This window comes from Phycodurus eques, chromosome 2 (genome assembly GCF_024500275.1).
Source record: "Phycodurus eques isolate BA_2022a chromosome 2, UOR_Pequ_1.1, whole genome shotgun sequence".
Classification (NCBI taxonomy): domain Eukaryota; kingdom Metazoa; phylum Chordata; class Actinopteri; order Syngnathiformes; family Syngnathidae; genus Phycodurus; species Phycodurus eques.
This window is the reverse complement of record NC_084526.1, coordinates 27,856,776-27,871,863: the sequence shown is the minus strand read 5'-3', so window position 1 is coordinate 27,871,863 and position 15,088 is coordinate 27,856,776. Positions and strand designations below refer to the sequence as shown.

Below are 15,088 nucleotides of genomic sequence, written 5' to 3'. Positions count from 1 at the left end.
TTTGCCGATCCGATCAATGACGTCATTGATCTGCACCGCAAAAGACATTCACTCCGGGTCGCCATCGTGTACAGTATATTTGAATTTCAAAAGCTGGTTTATTTTTAGCCTTGTCGCGTGTCTTTTGATGTAGTACTGTAAATATCTGACCACCAATAAGGTTATTTAAAAAAAAAAAAAAAAAAACATGGCGGTGTGGGACAGACAACAGGTCTGAGGCAGACAACACGTAATGCCTGGATCAGACTACAAGACAAATTTGGTCTTCCACGATTGCACTATGTCAGACTACTGCAATATCTTTTACGATCACTGGGCTACATCTTGTCAACTCAAACGCGACCGGATACACTCGTTACCATGGCGACGACATCGCGCTGAGTGCATTATAAGAACAAAATGGTGGGGGGGGAACGTGTGCTGGTGGTCACCGGTGCTCGGGAGATTACGTTCATTTAAATACCGCTCGCAAGCAGGCAACAAAACATTATGCAGCCTAGTAAGCTAGTGCTAGCACTAACGGTTGTGCGTAAACATCCCGGCATGATGTCGAGTCATGCTCTAAGGTTTTGGTGTGTGTGAAGTAATTTAATTACAATAAAATAATTCAACTCCAGTAAGTTGGCACCCATTATTTCTGTAATATTGGTTTGACCTGACTTATTAGAATACATGACCTGACTAGAGCACTGATTTCCAACCTTTGTGGAGCGAAGGCACATATTTTACAATTGGAAAATCTCACGGCACACCTACAAACAAAGATGTCACAAAACGTAGATACACAGTAATTATTGTATGTACGTCCTGCCAGCTAATAGAAGAGCATTTATTTGTTCTGTCTGTCACTATACCTCACTGGCATAAATAGTGGAAAAAAGATACATTATCTCTTGTAAATGAATAATTTTTTGAGCAGTTAAGTAAAATTTTATAATTTCCCACGGCACCCCAGAAGATTACTCATGGCAGACTGATGTGCCACGGCACACTGGTTGGGAATCACTGGACTAGAGAATGGATACTTTAAGATACTCAGTATACAGTACACAAGTATATACAGTAAATGAACAAGTCATTTAAATAGACACATTGCTCCATCTTTAGATCGGTTATCGTTTTTTTTAAACTCGCTGATCGATGATCGGCCCCAAAAATCCTGACCGTGTAAAGCCTAGTAATTTACAGGATCCATTGAGGTCAAGATCAAAAGCATACACGTTTGACTGTTTGAGCCCTTTCCGGCTTGCCACATACAATCATCGGCCTCATCAAGGACGGTGACGAGTCTGCATATCGACAGGAAGCGGAGCGGCTGGAGCTGGAGCTGTGGTGCGGGCGACACAACCTGGAGCTGAACACGCTCAAGACGGTAGAGATGATCGTGGACTTCAGGAGGCATCCTTCGCCACAGCTGCCCCTCACGTTGTCCAGCTGCCTTGTGTCAACCGTCGAGACCTTCAAGTTCCTGGGAATTACAATCTCTCAGGACCTGAAGTGGGCGAACAACATCAACTCCGTCCTCAAAAAGGCCCAGCAGAGGATGTACTTCCTGCGGCTTCTGAGAAAGCACGGCCTGCCACCGGAGCTGCTGAGACAGTTCTACACAGCGGTCATCGAATCGGTCCTGTGTTCTTCCATCACAGTCTGGTTTGGTGCTGCTACAAAAAAGGACAAGCTCCGACTGCAACGGACAATCAAAACTGCTGAAAGGATTGTCGGTAACCCCCTACCCACCATTGAGGACTTGCACGCTGCCAGAACTAAGACAAGGGCGTGCAAAATCCTCTCGGACCGTCTGCACCCCGGTCACCAGCTCTTCCAGCTCCTTCCCTCAGGTAGGCGCTACCGATCAACGCTAACTAGAACTAGTAGACATTCCAACAACTTCTTCCCTCTTGCGATCAACTTCTTAAACACCTAACCTATAATTCCATTACAACAAGCTGGCAATTTTTTGACTTGAGTTCGTTGTCACATTTCTGTGGGGCCAATTATTTATTACTTGTGCACTCACTGTAGTTGTCTCGCCATGCTGCACTATTTGCATATACTGGCCACTCATGCCAGAGTAGCATCTGCTCCATTTGCACACTGATTGAGGAGTATCTGTAACATTGCACAACCGACATTGTCCCAGATGATCGCACTACTTGTCACTTTAAACCGCATACACTCCTTGAAGTCTCAGCGCCCTTTGCACAATGGTCATTGCACCGGACTATTGCAATATTGGTCGTTCGAACTGCTCTAGGTGCTAGAGGACTCTGCATCTTTTTGCACAATTGTTTTTTGTCAATGTCTTTATGTCCCCAAAGTGGTCTGTAAATTGACTGTTTGTTGTGCTAGAGCGGCTCCAGCTACCGGAGACAAATTCCTTGTGTGTTTTGGACATACTTGGCAAATAAAGATGATTCTGATTCTGATTCTGATTCTGACAAAGCCAAATAAAAGACAAAGGGAGCCTATATCATAAAATACATCGTTTTCTTTTTTTTTTCTTATTGTCTTTATAATAATTACAAATAACATTTTGGGGAACATAAGTAACTGAGTTATCACTTAATGTCACTGGTCCTCAGTTGTTCCAAAAGTATTGTAGCACATTTACGATGGCTAGACTGACAAAAGGCAGCAGAAGAGATTACAGGAGAGCTATTTAAAGTGTGTAAAAGTTTGTGCATTCCCTTTGTCTGTACGTACCTGCACCTCTGAGTCAGCACTGACAGGTTGGAGCTGGAACCATGTGTCTTTCCCGTGATACTTATGCAGGTCTTCTTTCTTCACCGCAACCTTACCTACACACATCATTGCATGTCAGAATGACAAATAAGCTAAAAAAGGAAGACATCTTCGACATTGTTTTGCGAGCAAGATGAGGGGGTGTGACGCAAAATCAGACTGCAACGGACAGTCAAGGCTGCCAAAAACATTATCAGTTCCCACCTACCCACTCTTGAGGACTTGCACACTGCCAGGACTAAAACAAGGGCACGCAAAATACTCTTGGACCCTCTACACTTGGTCACCACCTATTCCAGCTCCTTCTCTCATGTAGGCGCTATTGAACAATGCAAACTAAAACCAGCAGACATTCCGACAGCTTCTTCCCTCTTGCCATTAAATTCTTTAACAGTAAACTTACAATTTAATTGCTGCCAATTTTGGACATCTCTATCAGGACACTTCTACATTATTTGCACTCACTGTTTTATCACGCTGCACTATATGCATACTGTTGTTGATTACTTCTGGCCACTCGTGTTTGAGAATTATCTGCACCATTTGCACAATCATCAATTTACCAGATCATTGCACTATTCTTCAATTTAAACCACTCTAAGTTGCTTGAGGACTGCATCATTTATTTAGCTCTCGATGTATTACTAACACTATTCCTAAAATATTTTCCTCATGAAAACCCTCAGTGCTTCATTTCTAGTCATTGTATTTGACTGTTTAGAACAGGGATTCTCACACTTTGGGTCCAGCTAGGACCTCCTCATAATTCCAACACCAATTAAAAATCTCTTTTTGAGGAAAAAACTGTCCAAACAGGTAAAATCATAGCTGAAATAATATAAATAACAATAAGTTGCTGCTCCCCTTTGTTTTATTGCAAAGCAATACAAGTAAATGAGGAAAATCTTTATATTTAATAACTATAATAAATTTGACCTGATTCAAGAATCTAGGAAATTTCACCTGCACTGTCCAGTATGCAGATATTTATTTTACAGTCACACTGGATTTTTTTCAGTTAAAACGTTACTGAATTGATTTCCAGCCAGTTAATCGTTTCAGACCGTATCACTCATGAAATAAATAAATAAATAAATAAAATAATAATAAATAGCGGCACGGTGGACGACTTGTTAGCACATCTGCCTCACAGTTCTGAGGACCGGGGTTCAAATCCCGGCCCCGCCTGCGTGGGTTTTCTCTGGGTACTCCAGTTTCCTCCCACATCCCAAAAACATGCATGGTAGGTTAATTGAAGACTCTAAATTGCCCGTAGCAGTGAATGTGAGTGCGAATGGTTGTTTGTTTATATGTGCCCTGCGATTGGCTGGTGACCAGTTCAGGGTGAACCCTGCCTCTCGCCTAAGAATAGCTGCGATAGGCTAGTGATAGGCTAGTGAGGAATAGCGGTACAGAAAATGGATGGATGGATGGATAATAATAAATAAAACTAAATGAACCAATATTGTCCTTGAATCGAATCGACAACCACGAATCGTGATATGAATCAAATCGTTGCGCAAATGAATCGTTACACACCTAATAATAATTACGGCTTTTCAGGGCTATGAAATTGTTCCTGTTTTAATTTTTTAAAATGCTGGCAACACGTTTGTTTTTTTGACCAAGCAGAAATTCCAAAAACTATTAGTTGATGAGACTGAACTCTCCTGGTAGAAAAAGTATCAATGCTGTGCTAATTGGTAGCATCATTGCACAGCTTTTTGTTATTGCCCAAGAAGAGGGAGAACAAAAAAAAAAACCATCTCATTGTTTAATGGTTAATTGATCTTTAATTGTTACATGGAGAAAATTATGTTTTGGTTAAAAAAAAAAATCAAAACACCACATACACCTGAACTAGTGTTTCTAGATTTTTTTGGTTGGTTTATATTAACTATATCAATACTGTAGTGCATTTGAAACTGTTTGCATTTTCATTTTCGGCAGTATTAAACCACAGACATCAGTTGCACTTCCTGACTTCCTCTTTTATCTGACAGTTTCTGACTCATACACCACAGCACACCTTTTGAAAGTGATGCTACACAAGAATGTTAACGAATCTTAATAATACAATAATATGCACCACTACTCAAATGACAATTTGACAGGGTTGGCCAAATTTTGTATAGCAGTAAACGTAAAAATTTTTTAGTCTTATTGTAAATGAGCCCATAATTTTAAAGTGCTAAAGAACGCACAAAAGTAGATTCAGTTGAAAAGTAAAACATTAAAACTAAATACTGTAAATGCTGTATTAAATGTAATTTATGTAATGTAAAATGTAATTTTACGAGTTTCAAAATCATTTTCATAGTGCATTCAGGAGTGAGGAAATTCACTTCAATTATTAACTATATTTGTGGACCAGCCAGAACAACTGTATGACAACTAACTTCTTTGTAAATGTTAAAATGCCTGGACACCTTTTTCAAGATGTCATGTTATAAACAAAATGAGTCTGTCTGTTGGTGTTTAACATATAGTGTATTTATTGCTTTGACTTCATTCCACACCTACCATTTCATTTAGCTTTATTTATTACTTTGACTTTAAGAGAAATTACAATTCACAACTGGAGAGGGAGAAAATTATACCTACTGTTAATTTAAACCTAAATTTTAACCTACTGTTAATTTACATCTCTTAGGGCAATATTGACTTCAGAGTTGAGAAGTATTAATATACTATATTATACTACTATATAATATATTAATATACTCAACATGTGACAAAATATTTATGCCACAATAATAAACTGTATATTTTTATCCCAGCTGACTTGGAGTGAGAGGCCGGGTATACCCTGGACTGGTCGCCAGACAATCACAGCTGACACAGTTCTCATTGATCAATTGCTTATAATGCTCATCCCCACTTTTTAGTCTTGTCAATTTTTCAAATGTTGAGCACTGTGACTCAAAGGTTGCATTATTATCTTGTTATTTAGCAATAAAAAAACACCCAAAGGCTCCCCAACAAAAGTCCCACTGACTCATCTAAGACAATCAATCAAAAGAATGCAAGAGCAGTATGGTTGGGTCTCGAGTTGAGTAGTGCATTTATTTAAATGGTTGATCAGAGTCATCAGTCGGAACTGGTTATATCAAGTAATACATGAGACCATATTTGAGATGTTTTTGTTTTGTTTTTTTGGTTTTTTTTGGTCAAAAACATGTTAGCTTTTTACCCACCAATACTTGAGTCCCTCCTGAAGACATCCCTGTCAAAGATATAGAAGGAGAGATGTCTGAAGCTACGTGGTATTTCACAGTAGAAGTCCTCTCCATAGAACGGACTGTTGGAGACATGGGCCACAAGAAAAAACACACTGTGATATGAAGGAAAACCTCAGGGCTAAACCAATTTCTACACATTAAGCAAACGCATTTGTTACCTGATATGTTAATAGCTAGAGGAGGTAAAGTTACACTACAATGGAACAAGATGTAAGCGGAGCCTACACAAGCACAACAAAATAGAAATGTTCAATTGCCATTTCACAGACATATAGTATAAAACAGGAATAAACTTGGCTGGGCGGCACGGTGGCCGACTGGTTAGAGCGTCAGCCTCACAGTTCTGAGGACCTGGGTTCAATCCCCGGCCCCGCCTGTGTGGAGTTTGCATGTTCTCCCCGTGCCTGCGTGGGTTTTCTCCGGGCACTCTGGTTTCCTCCCACATCCCAAAAACATGCATGAATTGGAGACTCTAAATTGCCCGTAGGCATGACTGTGAGTGTGAATGGTTGTTTGTTCCTATGTGCCCTGCGATTGGCTGGCAACCAGTTCAGGGTGTACCCCGCCTCCTGCCCGATGACAGCTGGGATTGGCTCCAGCACGCCCGCGACCCTAGTGAGGAGAAGCGGCTCAGAAAATGGATGGATGGATAAACTTGGCTGCACAAAAACATAAGAGTTGACACATAAGATTTATTTTATTTTTTTAAAATCTGTACTATTTCTATGATTGCTATTGCATTAGATTCTCACCAAAACTAACAATGCAATACAACTAGATGAAAACACAACAGGATTGTAAGAGCTAAAGAAATATAAAAGAAAATCATAAACTACTTAAGCGTGTGAAAAAAAGATAAGAAAGATAAGACACAATTGTGAAAAGAGAAACAATTCTTGTTCAGATGATCATCTTTGCCCAGAGATGTTTATTTATTTACGCTTCCATTATTCACTGCGACTTCACAGCAAATTTGAAAACGGCATTTTGAAGATCTCTGGAGATTTGTATGCTATGCTGTGATGCACAAACAAACAAACCAACCAACCAACTCAATTCATGAGGGAGCAGTAATTTCAAATGTGTAACTGTTGGTAATATCAACGCAACCTCATGCAAAAAGGTTTCATTCCTTGTAAGTGTTAATTGATTGTAACATTTCTATTATGTTGGTTGTTGAAAGTTGTGTTTTATTGCAACTTCCTGTCCACATTGACAAAAAAAGAACAGGAAACAGAAAGAGGCAGGAGAGCGGGCATACCAGAGTGATTTCTCAACAATCTTCGTTCTGAAGACTTCTTCTTGGTCCAGGTTGACAGTGCAGTAACAGTCCCTCATCCTGTTTGGCCCCGGGTATGGAGGGATGTTTTTAGCTTCTCCTGCACAGAGAAGAAAGGGGAGTGAGTGGTTATTATTCAGGAACGCTGAGGTAAGCAGTCACAATCTGTTTACTCGGGCACAATGCTGAAAGTGATTATTTATTATAGAGCAGCAACAGTAATAAAATATCCTTATATAAGTGTGTACACCTGTTCCTGTTTTAAATGAAATACATATGCTCAACAGACCTACAATATCATTACATCATCAAGTCCCTCATCAAGTATAATTAGCTTACTTCTCGTAGTGTGGCTATTTTTAAACAGGGCACACTGTCATGTCCTGCTCTCAGACACACACTCACATGCAAAATTTCAAACAATGGGCCTTATTTTCGTGAACGGAGTCAATGTGGTGTGGCAGGTGGCGCAACTGTGTTGGTAATTTCACAGACCAGCGTAGCCCGATGGATCCGAGAGTGGGTGTGCTGCAACACTGAGGGAGTGTTTGTAGCAGACTTCATTCACCGCCAATCAAAGTGACTCCTCTCATTCCCTTTAAATGTGGGGCAGTGTGACAGTCTCAACAGAGGCATCTCTGTGGGGAAGAGTATAATGCGTATTTGCAGCCATCCATGCGTGACTGGAGCATTGTCACTGCTCTTGGCCGGTGTGGCAACAGACAATGTGAGCGGGTACCATTATTCAATACAGAATGAGCTGGTGGCAAACGCTAACTTAAATATGTCCGCAGACCTCTGTATATATGTCTGCCTGTGTCAAGATCACGTTCACCAAAATCACATTAGACCAGTGGTCTAGCCTGTGTTGGCATTTATAATTGGTCTGAGCAGCTGTAAGTTTAGACTGACTTTCTGTAGCCAAATTGTCACTCCAGCAGGCACATCTCCAAGGACACACACTCGCTGCGCTGGAAACTTGCTTGGCATAGACGGATTTGCCAAATTGGTAGACACGCACATCGAGCCTTGCGCTTGCATGAAAATCAGAATCCGACAGTGCACAGATGCACTGTCTGCAAAAATAGAGCCAAATGTGTGAATGGTTATTGTGTATCATTTGTGCATCTCGTGTGTGTGTGTGTGTGTCTGTGTGTTCGCGCGTGGGTGCATACGTGTAGTCTGATGTGTGAATGAAAGTAACCGTGACACTTCCTTCATCATGCCCAGGTCTGTTGTCTGTTCCTCAAGCATATGTGACAGATAACACTCCCTTTCACAAAAATGTGGTCCAACCTCCCACATCCACACACATGCTTGAACATACACTCGCAAGCGAGCGCACACACACACACACACACACACACACACACACACACACACAGATAAAGTGGTGTCCCAATCCCTCATGAAGAATATATTCTCGTTTACGAAGCCTCAGGTGAATCCAAGTCATTCCTTCTCTGTTTGTCTTCACCCAGAGGACCCACAGGTCTCCACAGTCTCAGTTACACGTGTTAGCTCAAAATGCCTTGCGCACATGTTTGCAGCCATATCTGATAATTTTGTTCACCAGCTGAGCTACAACAAATCCATCTATCATCAGTAGTTCAACCTTTGACTGAATGACGTCTTCATAATAAAAGCACATGTATCTGGTTTTAAGGAACAAGAGTCAAGACTACTACTACTAATTTGTTCACTTTGTTTTACAAGGTAATGGTTTTGCTGTTGTTTAGATTCAGGAAGCCATCAGATGCAATCCACTGTTTGTAATTTTAAACATTTTACAAACCAAATTGTCTACTCATAGAAACGGATCAGATCGGTCCTTGAAGAAAACCTCAGTGTAGGAGAGAAATGAGCGTTACGTAGGTAATATAAGCATAAATTTAAACATTACAGTTTGCTATAAGCAGAGATATAATACACTGCACTGTTTCAGTGTGCCTAATGGGGGAAGGGGAGAGAGTTGACTTTTGACCCTGAAGCACTGGCTGTAAAACCGCAAACCGATTCTCTCCATGAAAGGACAGGATTTGTGAGTTAGTTCATTAGAGCATGAATACTTAAGACGTTTAATCAATTTTGCACTTGCAATTACATTTCAATGGGGAATCTTACAAACCATTTTTATTCATCTTCTTCTTCTGTGCGCTCAGTGACAGATTAAAGGACGCGTCTGCGTTAGCAGCAATGAAAATTTTTCATGTGTCATCATCACTAGTTTTAGGTCACTAATCACACAGGTTCTGAAGCACTATGCTAGGAAATATGCATGAATTTTCCCTCTAGTCAGTTTGTTATAAAATTGTGAGACCAACACATTTCTAAAGATAACTTCTTGCTTACTGGGATTCCCAGTAAAACACCAAAACCGAAAACTACTACTACTACAGGGAATCAATTAATAACACACATTGTTGCAATGGTTTAGTGGAATTTCAGGAACCATTCTCACAGTCCTCTAAAAATTTAGGATTAAAGGGGGGGTTGATGGTCCCAACCTATGACATTGTGGTTATGAACAGTGCACAATAAACTAGTTGGTGCACCTTCCAGTATGTAAGCCAATTACAGGAGTAAAGGTAAGGAATTTTTGTAATTTTTTTCATTTTACTTTTTCTACAGTTATGGCCTAGAAATATATAAATTAAATATTCACTGTAATTATGACTTTACTACTACATTAACATAGGTACATACTTTTGGGTTAAATCGATCTATCGTTAACCAAGGCCTCATCCATTGAAAGTATGTGTGGATGTATTGTGACATTGTGATCATTTATTTGAAAAGCAGTAATGGCAACTAATGTGTGGAATTGTAACTTAGTTTACTCCAGTATCTAGGCTATGGAAAGTAAGTTTTTGCTACTTGTCGCAGTTAAGTAAAACAATGAATGTGACTGTTTGCTCTTTGGGGTGACTGGAACGAGCCACTGCTCCGACTCACAACTACAGTTCACATGGACTCAGGGCCCATGTGCTGTCCTATTTTCTCTTGTGCCGCCTTTTTGCTGATGAAGTACCCCCATGGGAGTCTGTTACAATGCAACCTCGGGTAATGTGTGACACTCTGATTCATACATCACAGTACACAACAATCATTCATAAATGAAAAAGAACCCTGAGTGCAAAAACATGATTCTTACCACACCCTGCTGCCTGAAATTGTTTCTACCCAACATAACTGTTCTATGAAAGCAAAGTGATAGTCTTGTTCATCTTCATTGTATAAATTTATTCCCTTCCATTATTAGATCTGCCAAACCTAACACCCTCCTTCTGCTATCCTTTGTGTGTTTATTCTCTCAAATTCATTCCATCACTCAGTAATAATCCCTCATTTCCATTTGCCTTCCAATGTTTGTTTTCCTCTCATCAATGACCCATAAATTCCCTTGATTGGATTGTGACATCCAGGTTGTCATTGAAACAAAACCATTCTGGAATTACAGTTATCTTTTTGTTTTGTGTTTAATGACTTGGCTAATAAAATAGACTGGATAGCACACACAAAAGGTGAGTGCACCATCACACACATTCCAAGAATTATTCTTCTGGAGTCATATCTCTAAACACTGTTAGATATTGACCTTTATACCCATCATGAAACTCAAAATATATGTTTGGCCAAATGTTTCAGTTAATGACTTTATATGGTATGAAAATCAACTTGCAGTGACCTAGATACTCCTTGATATTTTCCATCATCAGAAACATTTTCAAGGACTAATTTTTTACCTGAAGAGCAGAAAAACGGATTTGTTTTACACTGTACTGTAATACTATTCTCACAGCCCTTTAAAATACATGCAGTAGTTAGATTTATTTCTAGGAAATGCTATCAATATTCTATTAACAGAGGTATATCATTGATTTTTTTATTTGCTCGCATCTCATTTTATGTATCTATCTATCTATCTTTAAAGAGATAAACTCAGCCTGCCGACCACTCAATTTTCTCTTCTTGCCTTCAAATATTCTTCCTCATTGGAGCTTTAATGTTGGTCCAATACTTCCATATTCCTTTTTGAAATAAGCTTAAACCTCATTTATTTTTCCTTTTCATCACACCCCCTTTCTTTCTCTAGAGGGGTTGGATTTCATTTTCTCTCCGCAACAATAAAAACAAGCAGACAAAAACAACAGCTTTCTCCCCTCATCATGCAAAGCTCATCAGTACTGCTGTCCTTTGAGAATATCTTGCCCTAATATGCGAACAAAACACACACGGCTCTTGGAAGGTATGTGCAAGTGGAATATGCACAGAAAACAAGATGGGAACATACATTATAACATAAAAATAATAACACAAATACACCAAAGATTGTGAAATTGGTACACATGAACAGTAGGTCAACTCTCCATCTGATTACAATGCTGCAGAATGCAGGAGACGAAGACGTGTGCAAGGCAGGAGGAACCACAAGTGATTGAAGAGATGACCTCAGTTAAATGTGTTGCTTTGTTAATCTTCCTTCTGTGTTGCGTGTACAGTTACAGCAAGGCAACTTGTTATTCTTATCTCCAGTGATGTGAACACATTCAAGGATATGCATGCATGAATATTTTCAGTTGTTGTTTGCACAACTTGCACACCTAGTAGACATGGGCTTAAGGAAACAAATGGCAATGTATGTGAGAGAAAATTATGTACAGGTATATGCAAAGGACTCAATCCGTTGTGAGGGAGAACAATGACTGTAGGAGAGAAAGAGAGAAAGAGGGGGACTGGAGAGCAGTTAGCATTGGAGAATGCTACAAGAGGAAATGAGATGAGGAGAAAGGAATTTCAATTGGATCCAAGATGTAGCTTGAAAGCAGCAAAATCCCCAGTTATGATCCAGTTGTGTGTGCGCGCGAATGTGTGTGTGTGCGCGTGTGTGTGTGCGCGTGTGTGCATGCGTGGGTGTGTGTGTGCGAGACATATCATTAAAAGGAAAGAAAGCCAGATAGTTGTGCAATTATCTGTTAATACTTATGTTATTATCTGTTATTTTTATTTTGTATTTAATAAAAGTGTCAGACCAGGAAATTTATTATCGCAACTGGGGCTACAGCATACAATTATGATAGTATTTATTTTGACAATGTACATATTTCTCAACAAGATGTCAAACAATAATGATGACACTCACACACAACTACATTCAGGCCACTAAGTCATCCACTCTGATAAAATCAAAGCGTGACAAACTGGTTCTTTGGCTCTAACTCCTTATGTTATATTTCCTCTCATGCAACTTGACACTTTATATTGTTAGCGGCTCGTTGACCGGTAGACATTTACATACTTCAAACCAAAAGCAGAACAAGCTTGAGGTATTTGTGCAAAGAAAACAACGATGACAACAAAATCTTACCTTTTACTTACAATAACACTTTTTTTTTTTTATCCTCAAGGCACTTATGAACTATAATTGAACAGAAACCATCTTTGGAACTTGAAGGTTGAATCACTGTTTTTTTCTATTTAGAACACAAAATTTCCATTAACTCAGATAACCCCAGATGACATCAACATGGTTATTCAGTTATTGTGCGACTTCTTCCAAAGCCATTGAAAGTATAATTTGCAAGTGCACTAAACACTTCTCCAAGTTCTAAAATGATCCGGATGGGCATTTGACTATAGGGAAACTTATCAATCAACCAGTTAATTGTTTTGTGTGTGAGTGTGTGTGTGTGTGTGTGTGTGCGTGTGCTCTAGCTACCGTGAATATCATCCATCCATCCATTTTCCAAGCTGCTTATCCTCACATGGGTCGCGGGCGCGCTGGAGCCTATCCCAGCTATCTTCGGGCAGGAGGCGGGGTACACCCTGAACTGGTTGCCAGCCAATAATAGGGCACACAAACAAAACACCCATTCGTACTCACATTCATATCTTGGGGCAATTTAGAGACTTCAGTTAACCTACCATGCATGTTTTTGGGATGTGGGAGGAAACCAGAGTGTTCGGAGAAAACCCACACAGGCACGGGGAGAACATGCAAAATCCACACAGGCGGGGCCGAGGTTTGAACCACAGTCCTCAGAACTGTGAGGCAGACGCTCTAACCAGTTGTCCACCGTGCCGCTTGAGAATATCATTTTAATTTTAGATGACAGAAACAACAAACATTTTCTAACATAAATGCCTTCCTTGTAACAAAAAAAAAAACTACCAGATGACAGACTGAAAGAGAGTACAGCCTGAGGGCCAAATAAATCTCCTCAAACTCATTCAGTGCCATTGACGGCTATAAATGTCAAATATCCATGTTAACTGGGAGGATTGGCAGTGAAAGAGTTTTTAACACAACACAAAACAAGGTAGTGTACCTATTCCCATTTTACTGGTTCCTGATGCGAATGTTGACCAAGGATACAGTCTCTTGACAGTCAGTTGGGCAAATAAATTTAAACAAGTTGTTGAACTAATGCACAAATACTGACATGCTAACTTCGCTGAAATCTATGCTAACTTTGATAGCCTGTGTAAACTTGCCATATTTATGTTCCATCAGTGTACTGTATATTGTTCCAATTAAAGGATGGGAGATTCTTTCTCTGAATGTTCGGAATGCTTCCATGCCAGTGTTATATTGAGCTGATTAATACTGGAGGCTAACACTATGTTGTTGTTCTTTAGGCCAAGAACTAGATGAGACCAAATTAATAGCGTCACGGCTGATTGCAACTAAGTAGCGTGAATGAACCGTCTATCACACAATTGTCAGAATACTCCACTAGAATTAAGTGACAAATTAACTAACGGACACGCGACCAGCAACACGTTGGTTGGGGACCACTAGTTTAGACCATTTTTTTCTTCAATTTTTTGTTCATTTTAATACCTGCTACCGCTAAAGGTATAGCTGATTCCATAATATTTTGTCATATTTGACATGCTTAAGCTTAATTGTACTTCCAGTGATTTTGGTTACTATTAATAAAACCATGGAAAAAGGCTAGCTATCAGCTCTTAACTTAAACTAATTACAAACTATTAAACTTTTTTTGTTGTCATCATTCTATTTGTCCCCCCCAAATGCACCTTTAGTTTAACCAGGCATTAAAAAGGAGCCAAACACCTAAGAAACCTGTGACTGTATATGCACACTGTATTTACTGCATTGATCTGGCTTGATGGCAGCTGGCTGGATCTCACTTCGTACTGAGAAATTTAATTTTTGTTATGAAAGTTCATGTGATACAACATAACATTTTTGATTAGCCGTTACATTTGCAATGTTGCAATGCTCAAACTTTGAATTGGAGCAAAACACTAGTGTCTATCGGTCAGTTGCAGAACCTGTCAGTTGGTATACACCAGGCCTAAGTAGGCCTGTCACGATAACAATATTTATTATTTATACGATATATTTCCCCCAAAAATGTCACGATAAACAATAATATTGTTTTTTTTAACGTCTCTGAAATCATGAAAAATAAGGCCCACACTTATTTTTTATTATATATGTATTTTTTGTCTTTTAAATCATTATTGTTATTATTATAATTTCCTTTCTGGTTTCTCTATTAAATTATTTTTCTTTACTCTATCATATGGATCCCCCTGGATCTGATATACCGGTAAAGAATAAAGAGCTACAAGACTATCCTGGTTTGCATTGTACCTTCTATTCCGATGATAATCCATTTAGAAGCCCAAACCGAATGAAGATGCTCCATATAAAGACCTCAGTCAGAATAAACAGGCTGAATCTGAATAGAATTTCATTTTGTTTCACAGGGGTGGAAAATAATTTTTGCCAAGTTGATCAAAAGTACAATTTTTCCCATGTATACCGTCATTCTAAATAGAACCGGGAAAA

The 15,088-nt window shown here is 39.4% G+C and overlaps 1 protein-coding gene across 2 annotated transcripts in view; it reads right to left on the bottom strand.

Annotated features, from left to right (window-relative positions):
* Window positions 1-15,088, bottom strand: part of rasa3 (RAS p21 protein activator 3) — a 50,827-nt gene that overhangs the window by 28,061 nt on the left and 7,678 nt on the right. For both annotated transcript variants that reach the window (XM_061670180.1, XM_061670181.1), the window contains exons 2-4: window positions 7,246-7,363; window positions 5,940-6,043; window positions 2,704-2,798 (exon numbers count right to left, since the gene is read on the bottom strand). In XM_061670180.1, the coding sequence (XP_061526164.1) occupies window positions 2,704-2,798; window positions 5,940-6,043; window positions 7,246-7,363 (317 nt within the window). The remainder of the gene's footprint in view (window positions 1-2,703; window positions 2,799-5,939; window positions 6,044-7,245; window positions 7,364-15,088) is intronic.